The sequence below is a fragment of the Anopheles coluzzii genome, chromosome 2, assembly GCF_943734685.1.
Source record: "Anopheles coluzzii chromosome 2, AcolN3, whole genome shotgun sequence".
NCBI lineage: Eukaryota > Metazoa > Arthropoda > Insecta > Diptera > Culicidae > Anopheles > Anopheles coluzzii.
Genome location: NC_064670.1, coordinates 3,009,656 through 3,022,805, shown reverse-complemented (window position 1 = coordinate 3,022,805; position 13,150 = coordinate 3,009,656). Strand labels below are relative to the sequence as shown.

The 13,150-nt window shown below is 47.6% G+C and overlaps 1 protein-coding gene across 5 annotated transcripts in view; it reads right to left on the bottom strand.

Moving 5' to 3' along the window:
- Nucleotides 1-13,150, bottom strand: part of LOC120948014 (transcription intermediary factor 1-alpha) — a 41,023-nt gene that overhangs the window by 2,353 nt on the left and 25,520 nt on the right. For 4 of the 5 annotated variants that reach the window (XM_049611117.1, XM_049611118.1, XM_049611120.1 and 1 more), the window contains exons 3-12: nt 8,359-8,859; nt 4,055-4,369; nt 3,727-3,979; nt 3,165-3,662; nt 1,965-2,248; nt 1,604-1,859; nt 1,052-1,524; nt 506-956; nt 278-434; nt 71-194 (exon numbers count right to left, since the gene is read on the bottom strand). In XM_049611117.1, the coding sequence (XP_049467074.1) occupies nt 71-194; nt 278-434; nt 506-956; nt 1,052-1,524; nt 1,604-1,859; nt 1,965-2,248; nt 3,165-3,662; nt 3,727-3,979; nt 4,055-4,369; nt 8,359-8,859 (3,312 nt within the window). The remainder of the gene's footprint in view (nt 1-70; nt 195-277; nt 435-505; nt 957-1,051; nt 1,525-1,603; nt 1,860-1,964; nt 2,249-3,164; nt 3,663-3,726; nt 3,980-4,054; nt 4,370-8,358; nt 8,860-13,150) is intronic. The other variant, XM_049611121.1, reaches the window with a different exon arrangement.

The window sequence follows — 13,150 nt, the reverse complement described above, 5'->3', positions numbered from 1 at the left end:
GTGGGGGAGAGAGGGTAAAAGAAGCTGATTTAGTATTGGCGCACTAGGTGCATGTGATTGTATTACTTACCTGATAGTAGAGGTACACATTATCGAACAATCGCTTCACATCAGCGATAAACGAAACAATGTCTGTGTAATGGTCATTATTGCTCATTTCTAGCTTTTCACGAATCATCGTTAACGAAATTGGACTGTGAAAGAGCAATCAAAGAACGTGTTTTTGTTAATCGTCTGTTCTCTCACTATCAACAGCAATGGTGTGTAAATAACTTACTTTCGCACAATATCATAATATGCTTTGTTTGTGTCCGGCTCGAGAAGACGGAAGGGCATGCTGGTTTCATACTGGCAGAACAATTCCAGCACAATTCGCTGCAAAATCTTCAGCTCCAATGGCGTTATGCCAACGTTGCGTTTCTCTCCAGTAGGTTCTGTATCAAATAAACAAACACATTGTTATAACAAACCACCAACATGCATACATTTCGAAGTAAATGCTTACCTGGCGGTAGATCGGCAAAGTTGTAGCACAGCAAGCATTGCCAGGTTTCGCTCTCGTCCGGCAGCGAATCGATTACCGGTATGTGGCAAGTTTGGTGGAAAACCTTGGGGCACTTATCACAGCACATCAGCTCACCGCCGTCCATGCACACCGCGCACCAGTCCTCGTTCGGATCCAGTTCCTTCGGCAAGTTTTTATCGTCCAGCACGATCGTGGTGGTGTTGTTCGTACCGCCAGCAGAACTGGCCCCAGAACCGGAGCCACTCACTACCGTGCCGCTGCTGGTGTGCAGATCGGTTGAGCTGTGCACCTGCGGGGATGTCGTTTTGCCACGGTGTCCTTCCGGCAGTACCTGCACCCCGTTCGAATCTAGCTTCGCAATCGTCGCCATCAGATCGTTCACCGAGTCCTCACAAGCCTTGTCAATTGATTCGGCAAAATCCTTCGCCGGCTATTACACGGGAGAAACGAAACCATAGATTGATGTAATGTAACAATACACTAAATATTATGCTACTGAACTATCCAAAGGCCTTTGCAACTCACCTCATTTGTGCTCGGACTTGGCGTTTTCGGGTTTGTGGAGGACACATTTGGAAGAGCATTCTGGAGCTGTTGCAGATGATTCTGCAACTGCTGTTGGCTATGTAACTGCTGCTGTTGTTGCAGTTGCTGCTGCTGCTGTTGATGATGTTGCTGTTGCTGCTGCTGTTGCTGCTGTTGTTGCTGCTGTTGTTGTTGGTGTTGTTGTTGCTGCTGCTGCTGTTGTTGCTGCTGTTGCTGTTGATGCTGCTGTTGCTGCTGCTGTTGTTGACTATGATGATGATGGTGATGATGATGGTGTCCACCTCCACCAACGCCGCTTCCACCATGTGCACCGTGCGACAGGGAGCCTCCGGACGATCCGCCACCATTGAGAAGCATTGCATTGCGCATCGTGTCTGGAGATTTTAGAGGAATTTTGAACGACTCGTTTGGCCCATTCCCAAACAGGTGTAATCCTGAAGGGCCACAAAACCCTGCAACATCCAAAGAAAGGAGAAATCAACATTATTTAACCTTGCTTATGCAACCATCATAGTCTAACCGAGCACTCACCGTTGTTCTGTTGGGCTTGCATGTTTTGTGGAATGTGCCATTTGGCGCCTCCACTGCTACCGCCTCCGCTGCCCCCACCACCACCGCCGCCTCCACTACCCGGTCCGCCGATACCGGGCCCGGGCACGGGTGCACCGGAAAGCTGCGGCGGAAGCTGAGGTGGTTGCGGCGAGTTTGGACCGTACCCCGGCTGAGGCTGCTGTCCCGGGTAGCGTAACGACTGTTGCTTTGGTGTCAGTAAGGTGGATGAGTTCTGCTGAATGCACCAAAAAAAACCCCCCGAACCCGAAACAACCAAAACGATATTTATTTTCACGATACTGACACAATTGCGCAACAAGGTGTGATCGATGATACTTACATTACCCATTATGTGCCGCATCGAGGAGGGCATCGCAAATCGGGGAAACGATTGGAACCGTGCCGCAGCCACGGCAGCAGCCGCCGCAGCCGATCCGTTCCCTCCCATGCCCATTCCGCCGCTGCTGGGCGGTACGCCGGGCGGCCCTTGGTTGAAGTTTTGATGCGGCGCACCGCCCGGGCCGCCCAAAAAGTTGCCCGGACCGCCCATCTGACCGGACAGCCGATGGGACGGTGGTCCACCGCCCGATCCGCCCGGTGACACACCGCTGCCCATGAAGTTTGCTGTGCCAGTAAATTGATTATTAGCCAGAGCGTTATTGCCAGCATTGCTGCCTGAGTGAAGGGTTCCCACGGCATTGCCACTTCCACCACCACTACTACTACCACTACCACCACCACCACCACCACCGCCAGGCCCACCGCAGGGATGGCCAACGCCTAGATGGGACCCGCTGCCAACCGCGAGACCGACTCCTCCTCCTCCCCCTCCGCCCGATGGGAGTGGAGGGCCACTCGACTTTTGGTTCAACAAATTACGCAAACTAATATCTGTGGCAGTGAGGGATGGATGGAATGGTGTCGTTTAACCAAACGTGTCAGAAGTAGTAGTAGTAAGTAGTCAGTGTAATAGTGTGTTGGAGGAGCAAGTGTACAGAAATCATGATGAAATGGTTGATTGAACCACCCGACACACATAGGAAAGTAATTACGTACAATGGCGGGCGATGAGGGTGGTTGTTAGGGCGAAAATAAAAGAAGAAGAAAAAGAAAACAACGAAAATAAAAAACCGTTAATAAGCCCCCCATCAAAACTGTAGCCAATAACCGAGAAACTAACTAAAATAAAATAAAATAAAATAAAATAAACCAACTAGTAGTACTGCAAACAAAAGAGCATGTCCATCAATGCATTTTCTAATTCTGGGCGCCTAAGTTATCCAAATAAAGGTTAATCAACAGATGAAATCAGTGAATGTAATGATCGTGGTGTGTTAGCAACAAATTAAAGTATCACAAAGAGTGCACTAAAGCAATACGAAAGGTGTATGTACACAGGCATAGTTGAATTTTGCGGTGTTCGTACGTTACTAATAAATCCATTTAAGCTAGCAAGTTATTTTCTTTAGAAACATTCCCTAACCATTCCATTCAAAGCAAAGATATTGCTCATCGTATTGACCAGACCTTATCCACTTACCCATATTCTGTGGATGTGTAGAGGAGCTAACGTGCTGCTGAGTTGGCATACCCATCGGCGGTCCCATTTGACCGAACCGACCATAGCCGGGACCGGGACCGGGGCCATTTTCCTGCGGGAATGATCTGCTCATCGGATGGTTGGGCGGGAAAGGAGCCCCCACCGGTACGCCACCGTTGCCATTGTACATAGGCGGTACCTGTGAGAAGTTTCCTCCCAGACCACCACCTCCGCCACTACCGCCTCCTCCACCTCCTGGTCCACCACCAGGACCGCCTGGACCGCCAGGACCGTTGGAGGAAAGGGTCGTCATACCCGGACCGGGCATGCCCGGTCGCAACGGAGGCGTAATGTTGGGGCTTGGCTGTTTGCTTCTGTTTTGCGGTGACGGACCAGGCCCCGGGCCGGGAACTGGTGGTCCTGGCGGAACATTGTTCGAGCTGGGAGACTGTGGGTATACCTTGCCATCGACGAGTATTGTACCGATGCGGGAGACCACTGGAAGAAACGATATGATCACACAATTATCGAAATACTTTTCGTGGGGCACAGCAATACATACTGGACTGTAGCTCGGCTACATTGGAAGCGTACAGCTGGACGCGCACCGGTATCTCCGGGTTCGGTATGTCGGCCCGTTGACTTTTCACCTTCTGCAGGTGCCGGGCAAGCGTTTTCTTGCTGTACAGTACGGCACTGTCGCTTCCCTTGTCTAGTGCGGTCTGCACAAACTCGATACAGTGGTCCGTGTGTCCGGAGAGTAACTGTAGCGCTTCCTTCTTCTCGTTCAATACTTGAAGCTTGTTGTCGCAGACCTGAAACCAAGGAACAGGGGATCGATTAGTCTTTTTTATTAGAACCACAACAGGGTGGCGCGCTCCACAACATACCTGATTTAGCCGATACACCAACTGCTTGCCGCGAGCGTTGACTGCATTCGTCAGCTTCACCACCAGATCGGCGATCTCTTTGGACAGTTCTTTCTTCTTCTCTGTGATCTGCGCCTGCCGATCGTCGATCACTTTCATGGCGCTCGACAGCAGCACCTTCTTGTAGCTGATCTCGCTCAGCAGCCCGCTAAGGCTGCTGCGCGTTTCGCTGGCAATTTCGTTGGCAAACTTGTACTTGTGATCCCGATGGTCGAGCAGCTGACAGTCGCGACAGGTCAACCGATCGCACGTCTCACAGTAGAGGGACAGTTTTTCCTGTGGAAAGAAACAAGGGAAACAAATGAGAGAGAGAAATCTTACACATTCTTCACAAAAAACATGAAAAAGTACATGAATGTCGTTCAAATAAATACACGAAACGCATCGAACAGGTGGACATAGTGTACCATGAGGCCTTGAAATGTCACGCCCAACAACCAGGGCAAGCGGTACAAAATGGCAACGTTGCCGAGAGCCCGGTTGCTGCACATAATGAGCTGCAGCTGTCTGTTTCCTTTTCCGAAATCACGTCTTGCAGGCCGACCGGCAGCTGTGTTCGAGGGCAGCCAACTATTTATGGCAGAAATGTCACAAACCGGCAAAATGGCGGCTCGTGCTCTCATTGCAATAAACGTGCATTTGTTACACATTTCAACCGACGAGGTGAAGCGCATATATCGATGTCGGATATCTTGTTACAATCACACACCATGGGTGACACTCTTCTTTCTCCATTTGAGAACGTTCATCCAAAATTTAGCTAGAACTGCAATCGACTCCAACGAGCGAGCACATAAAAAGGCAATAATGAATTTAGTATCATTTCCCATTCGTTCCACTTTGTTCCAGCACCATCCCCGTTTCTTTACGATTCATTGCATCCATGTCGTACAAGATGTGGCCGTCCCTTTTCACTGTCAGGTTCGCTATCAATCCAGCGGCGACTCCGTACGACGCTATTCAAACACTCCATCCCCGTCCGAGAACCATGAATCTGATGAATCTCTATAAAACCATAGTAGAAAGAACGGCATTAACATGAGCGCCACCGAGCAGTCTTCCCAATGCCGCCAAATCCAGCCCTTATCCAGCAGCCATGAAGGATTATTGGCGTCCAGGATTATGCAGCAAACCATCTGTATGTGTGCGCTCGCGCGCGCGTGTGTGTGTACCATCTGTTGTAGCACATAAATTTCATTGAAATCCAATTTATTCCAGCCAACCACGGCCACACAGTAGTCTCTCCTCCTCCTGCTTCGGTCTCGCTTCGTTCGCCAACGAAAGCTGTGCGCACACACAGCAGGTGCCACCAGCGTACATATTAAGCTGTTCAACGGACATTGCCTACAGATACGATACTGCAACGAGAGCATAACGCAGCTGGCGCATTTGCAATTGCACAGACGCTTCCCAGCAGCAGCAGCAGCAGCAGCAACGACGAAAAAGAATGAAATGGTGCATCCTCCTCCTTTGGGAGATTGATAATAAAAACCTGCTGGAGCTGAAGAGCTGAACCGAAAATGCTGGAACCATGAGATTTTGGGGCGTTCAATGGAACGAGAATAAATACAAAATCGATTTCCCTGTTTCAATCAAACTGTTATCAATATTCCTCAAAGTACGCCGAATAAAGCTAGACAAGATTCATCGCTTCCCAAATGGCCCTTCTTGCCCAAATAAACTCCCCAACCAGCCTTACCTTTTACAGGGTTTTCCAGGGATTCTCATAGTTGTGGGACACTTCCTTCACTCTTTCTTATGGGAAGTGAACTTCATATGATGGAAATTGGACACTATGCCACCCTTTTCAGACAGGCTTCTTGGGAAATTCCTAATAGATTTGTCCAATAAGGGTGCTATAGAGTCCAATTCCTATTAGATTAAGTTCATTTCACGTAAGGAGCAGTCAATAAAGTGTCCCACAGCTATGAGACCTCCTGGAAAACCCTGTAAGTGAAAACAGATGTTTATCGTTTCAAACATCAATCATCGATTTGATTACAGGCGAATCAGTAGTACAGCACCACTAGTAGTAGTGGCGGCGACCATAGTAAACAACACACAAGCGTAAAAGCTTTCTGTGCACAAAACCTCGGACAAGCATCGTTTTCGCTTGATATTCAATTTTGTTCGCCGCGCGTAGAGTTCAACGAACAACAGCAACTTCAGGCGCAACCGTTTCATATTTCGCACACCGAATTGCAAATAATAATAATATAGCACACACACACACACAACACACGCCCTTTGTGCTACTACTACTACCACTACTACTATTTGCCCACAACTCGGCAACTTATTGCATCGATCGCGAATAATAAACATACGAATCTCGGGCAATCAGCGATATCGTTTCATGCAAATGGGTCGTTTGATTGGCGCGGTTGGAAGATTTTTAATAGCGACTTCAATAACGGCTTGATTTATTGCATCCATCAACGCACACACACACTACGACTGGAGGACCGCGTTCCGCCATAAACAAGCCGCATTCGAGCGCAATAATAGCACTTTTGTTGCGGAGTTGGCAAAGATGCTAACCGAAAATATGTATTTGTGTGCTCCGTCTTATCGGGGGCTAAATCTACCGAATCGTCCAAATCTAGCGGTGGAATTGTGGAGAGGCCACGTTGCCATGTTGTCGTAGGACTGCCTGACAACAATGCATGTGGAGGGTGAGGTTCAGTGTACAGACCTCTCTCCCCCGCGGTTGCAGAATTAAAAACCATTCATCCGGCTCAGACTTTTTCATTTTCAGACCACTCCACAGAGAGCACAACCCCAAATCTTGCCCGGATGTAATTTCAAGCTGATGTAGTGTACGCCGCGCGCGCTCTTTATTCACTAGGCATGTTTATTTATTTCCCCCCGCGCGTTCACACAAATCCAATTGGCCGCACCTATTGCGCGCGTACGTTAACAAAACAAATACAGGGAATGTGATTTTATACCGAAACAGGCAAGGAAGAGAGAGGAATTTGGTGAACATTTACATCATGCCGTACCACCAAATCGGTCCCATAAATGGCGTGTGCTAAATGTCAGGCTAGGCTTTATTCAAAAACAAGATCGTTTGAAAAGCGAAGAAAGCGCAGCATTGCAAATGGCAAATAATACGAGCTTTCGGCGTTAACATTGTCTCATGCATGATGATGAACGGGTGCAACACAACTACGAACCAATATTGACGCATCTGATCGCCAGTATCGTCTGAGTCATGGAGATTTTTATGCAATCAATCGTTTTTCATCATCCCTGGTGCCCTGGTGGTGTGTTTGTTTGGAGGGTAAGTGTGAACGGGGCGTGCTGATAAGATTATCACGCCACCACAGTTTAATTATCGAGGATATTTGTTTCGTCCGTTCGTTTGCTAAATATGATTCATTATGGTGGTGTTGTTAATTTTTGAATCGGGCGTGAGCGCTCGTGGACGATGACCCAAGATGTTGCAACGGTGCTCCAAGCTTACTGATACAGTTTGACCACTGCCTAAAGAGTCTCATGTGCTTCTGTTTTGAGGAACCACGGACCAAACACTCCACCATAAATTCGGTTGCCAACCTCGGTTAAAGCAAAGCGATGTACTTGGCGAATCTTCGATGTAGGTACAAAACCAGCAATATCCATGTATGTGAAGTTTCTGCAGTTTGCACACACACAATCCATCCATTGTATGTACCACCCCGCCTAATGGCACGATACAAAATGATCTCGAGAGAGCTCCTCGGTCTAATGAACCATAACCGAACACAATGTACACACAACACAACACACACCAGACGTCAACCATCGAAAAACGAACCACACCAACCGACCGGATCGGGAACGCTGCCAGAACGGAAGTGTGTTGAGTCTGAGTCCAGGGTGTATCGACAATGTCGAACATTGTTGTTACGAGTACGAGGAGTTTTACAATATCAACAACATCGTCCCGAGCGTGCCACAAAAGCTCGGCGGCACGCACTCCTACACGTCAACGGCGTTAGTTTCGAGCGAACCTAAAACAACAAACGATGCAAGGATGGCATTAGTCCACACCGCAACCGGCAACCAGAAAAGGGTCAATTTCCAGCCACAAAAGTGTTGCCACTCTCGGGGTGTAGATAATGTATGCCTTTGTTAAATGTTTAGCCCTGAAGGCCATTACACATTCTATCGAGTTGTTGGAATCGCACGAACCTCATTTCGCGTGACACGTACACCCAACCCAGAATTGCGTCCTCAGAACCTGTGAACCTTGATTCTTGATTCACCCCAAAACTTACCTGCGGATGCATGTGACACATGATGTTCTTGCCGGCCAGCCCGTTAGTGCCCGCCGGCTCACTGTTTGCCGCCTCCTTCGGCTTGATCGTGTGCTCCTTCGTGATCTTCAGCCGCTGGTGGGCCTGCACGCAGCTATCGCAGATGAACTCCGCACACTCCACACACCACGAGGTGGCGTTCGCGTCGTCGCTGCAGCTGCTACACTTGATCTGATCCTTGGTCGACTCCACGCTGCCCGGGTTGTCCTCGCCGCTCGCCGCGGACGTTTCGCTCAGAAACACGTTGTCGATGATGTACTCGAGCCGGCTCTCCATCTTGCACACCGGGCAGACGAGCGGCGAGTTGTGCGACAGCTCCGTGATCTTCTGCTTCACGCACGCGTGGCACGCATTGTGCAGACATTCCAGCAGCTTCGGATGGTCGTTCGGTGTGAGCGTCTGCTGGCACCAGACACATTTCGTCGGTGCCGGCGGTTCATTTGCCGTTTCCGCCTCATCAATCTGTGGAACGAACGAGTGGAAGAATAAGCGAGAAAAAAAAACAATTAGAAGAAGGTTTGACAAATTATTTAGCGAAAAATTACACCGATAGCATCCAGCGAACTCTTTCCAGCGGGTTCGCACTGTACCGGAAGCACTTGCACGATAGCAAACACGTTAGGCAACTCCTCCAAGGGTATCTGTATTCGCAAATTCATCGTTTTGCTCACGGCAACCTCACATCACACAGCGCCCGCAATGAATTTAGAAATAGTTCCCCCGTCTATAACCTTGGCCACAAAGGCACCAACAAAACTGTGTGCGCTCTCTGTCTTTTGCAATTCAATTGTGCGCCCTTTCGCCAGGTCAAACGGTATAGTACTGGAGCCCTGGTCAATTCGCCACAACCCTTACCTCCCTACACCACTCTACAGAACCATGCGCTCGTTTGTATTGAAGGGAATAGTTACAGCTGTCATTCGGTTGAAAAACCACAACTCAAGACTATATCCGTTCTGCTGGTGAGGTTTCTTCGGATCCTGAAAATAGAACAGGCCGGATAAAAAAAAAACCTGTTGAGTACGGACACGTCACCCTTTCCGCTAGGGACAACGACGAAGCCCACGTGGACGAACCGCGGCAAGCCACGTCAGAAAATGGGTTCAATCGACAGAGTCTATTAAAAATAATTGTCACATTTAGTTTGAATGAATGATGCGAAGTTAAAAAAAAGGTAAACCGGAACCCTCTCGCGAGTGCCATTTAAACTCTTTCATACCCAAGTTATTGCGTATGCTAACGAGTGGTTGTATAATTATAAGCAAGAAGGCGGAAAGCTTTTTTGATGGATACCAGCCGCCATCATCACGGCTATCACGTTACGTTACCAGTTCTTTACTATGCAGCATAACATGTAGGGGTTGAAAAACTATAAAAGAAAACAATTAGAACGCTCTGAAGGAGACAATTAATCAGCAGCATAATTACTGGGCTTAATTGGGACCAAATGGTGTTGGCTCAGTGTGATATGACAAACGAGCGTAATATGAGCTTGTTTTGAGGTTTATAAAAATGTTGTAAAAATGACCATATTTTAAACACGATGTCGGGCGTGGAGAGTTGGATGTCAGTAGGGCAGGAAGTAGCTTAAATGTTTCACCATCCTCTGGACATGATTCATCATCTTTTTTCCTCTGAAAAATTGACACAGCGCGCCGTTTAAAGACATCAAACCAAACAGTGTCTAAAAATGTAACAAATTAAATATCCTTAAAATCATTTCTCAGCTATAGAAAGTCAACAAAAAGCTTGTAGGGGAAGCGCTTTTTGTGTCCTCCCCAGTGTTCCGTGCACCAAAAGGCTGGCTGCTTATAACATCAATGGTTATTTTTGTTCGATGGTAAAAGATCAACCTCTTCTCACCTCTTTTTGCTTGTTTTTCCTTTGATTCGTTTCCAAACTCTGGCAGACCTTTGCCACCCCCCAGCCGCTCGGTCGGTGGTAAAGCTGCCATAAACAAGCGCGATAAGATAAGGGGTACATCATGATAGCTGATTAAACATTAAAAAATATTCCCCGCGTGCTGACGGCTACCAGGGGCCCACCAGCCGCCTGGGTCAAAGCTTCCGATACGGGCAGGATTAATTTAGGCAGCAAAAAAAGAAGAAAAGATAGAGAAAGTGTTTGTTTTTAGTGTGTTTACTTCTTTTCGATCGGTCCACAAAGCAACTACTCCTGGACTCGCCACGTGAGTGTGTGTGTGTGGGTTAGTTCGTACGTAAAATGTCGTAAAAGTTAATCAGCCCACGGTAAATAAAACAGAAGAGAGAAAAAAAACCCACACAACGCAACATTCCGCCATTCCTATGTGTGTGTTTGTGTGCGTCTATTTTCAAACGCTACTCTTGTCCGCTTGATGAGTAAGTGATGGAGAGAGCGCGGCTGAAAGTTTGGCAACGTCGCAGCAGCAAATGACGGTTGGTTGGTTGGTGGCGGTCGCGCACAGCACGTGTTTCTACTACTCAACCGTACCGCGCTGCCGCCACCGTCAGCGTGGGGGATGCAACAGCTCGAAAAGGAAGAAGAATTAGCAGTTATGAAGACGCAAAGATGCATTTAAAAAAATCGAGAGAGAGAGAGAGAGAAGGGGAGATAATAATGCACACTTTTATTGTAGGTAAAAAAAAACCAGCGTTTCTCCTCCCTGCTCAACGAGCTTGGGGTGGGGGACGGGCCAACTTTCACGAGCACGTGAAAGTGGGATGCATAAATTTAGGTTATTTATAAGTGATTTTAAGGTCAGGCAAATTTATTGCACATTTTGCAAACTGAATGGCTCGCGACGCTTTGCTGTGCATGGCTTCTCACAAGCAGGATATGATGCACATTGTGACAGCTGCCAAAAGAGACCGTGACCGTCGGCGCACAATTGATGCGCAAGCTCTGATTGTGGTTTAAGAAATAAATTTAATTTACGACAAGACACACACACACCCTTACAGGGGGGCATGATGGTGCACAAACCATTGCCCTTTTGTGGCCCCCACCGAACAATCTACGCGTTTCCTCTCTTCATCGATCATCGCATTCTGACATTCTCAAACTCACACACAATGAACAATTGCCACTCGAACAGGTTCATCAATCTTCATTCATCTTAATCAATCCTCCATCTATTTTTTTTTCCTTGTCGTTTGCCAATCCAAGCGACGCTGCACGAATTGTTGGGAAGAAACAAACAAAAAAGTCACAAAAACGTTCGCTCCTTTGAGAGAACTCTCATCGACATCGATTCCCTTTCTGCAGCACGCCGATAGATTTGCATACAGAAGAATACGTTACTTCTGACCCACGACCACGCAGCTCAGCCCAATCAAACAGCATCAAACAGCAGCCAGCCAGTGCCAAGAAAGTGAGTAAACAGCTCTTTTTGACATTTTGAAACATCAACGCTCAGATCAAATACGACAGCTTCCAACCATCATTCGTTGTCTCGCCTATAATGCACCTGTGACTACCAAACACACACACATAAAGGGGCCACCACCACAAGGGGCCATTGAGAGTGTCGTGCTGTGGGTTGATCTTGAATGTACCACCGGTCCAAAACGAAAGCAAACAGGGCGCGTATATAGTCAAATGTCAACTCTCCTTTTAGCAAGCAAAAATACGCTGCATACTAATGTGGGAAGGTTAGGGCGTATTAGGCCCCAACGCCTTGCTGCCGTGCTACAAAGGTTCATTCACTTCACGTGCACATTCGATGTGGTTGGCACGTTGCAGTTTAATTACAATATTCATGAGAGATAATCAAGCTTGAATAATGACGCTAAACACACAATCCGATCAGCGGCGCAACAGCAAATTGGTGAAATCATGGCTGTTTTTTTGCGCATCTCAGCCGCTTTAACTTCAAACTTTGTGTCTAATGCATACAGTTAAGAGTGTGTGCTGTTACTTTTTCAAAAAAAAAAATTATTCACTTCACGTCCTACTGTGCTACAAAAAAGACAGGTTGTCACACCGATCGTGATCGTCCACGCAAATGCGCTTAATTTCCCGTGGGTGCGCAGCACAACCACATCCTCCCATGCAAGGCGAGTTCTTTTGCGAGACAAATGACTAATAAACTTCTAGCAATAAAGTGTAACAACTCCAACCAACAGACGCTCGGAGGAGGATGACAAATTGGCCACGGGGTATATACAGACACACAGCGCTGCTGCCAAACTTTTACCCAAATCACGTCCAAGAACAACGCACGCGCAACACACTCCTCCAACACACTTTAGAGCGTTGTTCCAAAAAAACCGAGCGATTACAAGAGCGAGATTACGCACGTAATGGGTCGGAGTTTGTTTCCGTTTTGCACAAAACACACACACGCGCACGCACACATGATCTCACGAGAGGCCACCGCAGCAACCGCAGAGCAAATTTGGACACAAAATCATATCCCACGCGACTGGCACGAGACACTTCCTTGCTTTCGCGCGGCGTTCGTTACGGCACGATCGTTCTGGATGGTTTGGGGGCGTTTCTATTTCAGTTATAACGACAGACACGCAACGGATGACGGAGAAGATGATCTTGAACGATTTTCGGTTACAAATACTAGACTTGAAGGTCTTGGAGCCTCCTAATAATTAATAACCACTTCTGATAGGATTATCCTAACTTCCATATATGTTGTTTGACATCTCAAAGCAGTTGAGTTCCAGATAAGATTTGAACTCCCCAATTCTGGTGTACAATAGCCAACATTGGGTAAACAATCCACAAGATTGTAATGTATCTGTGATCGTTGGTGCCA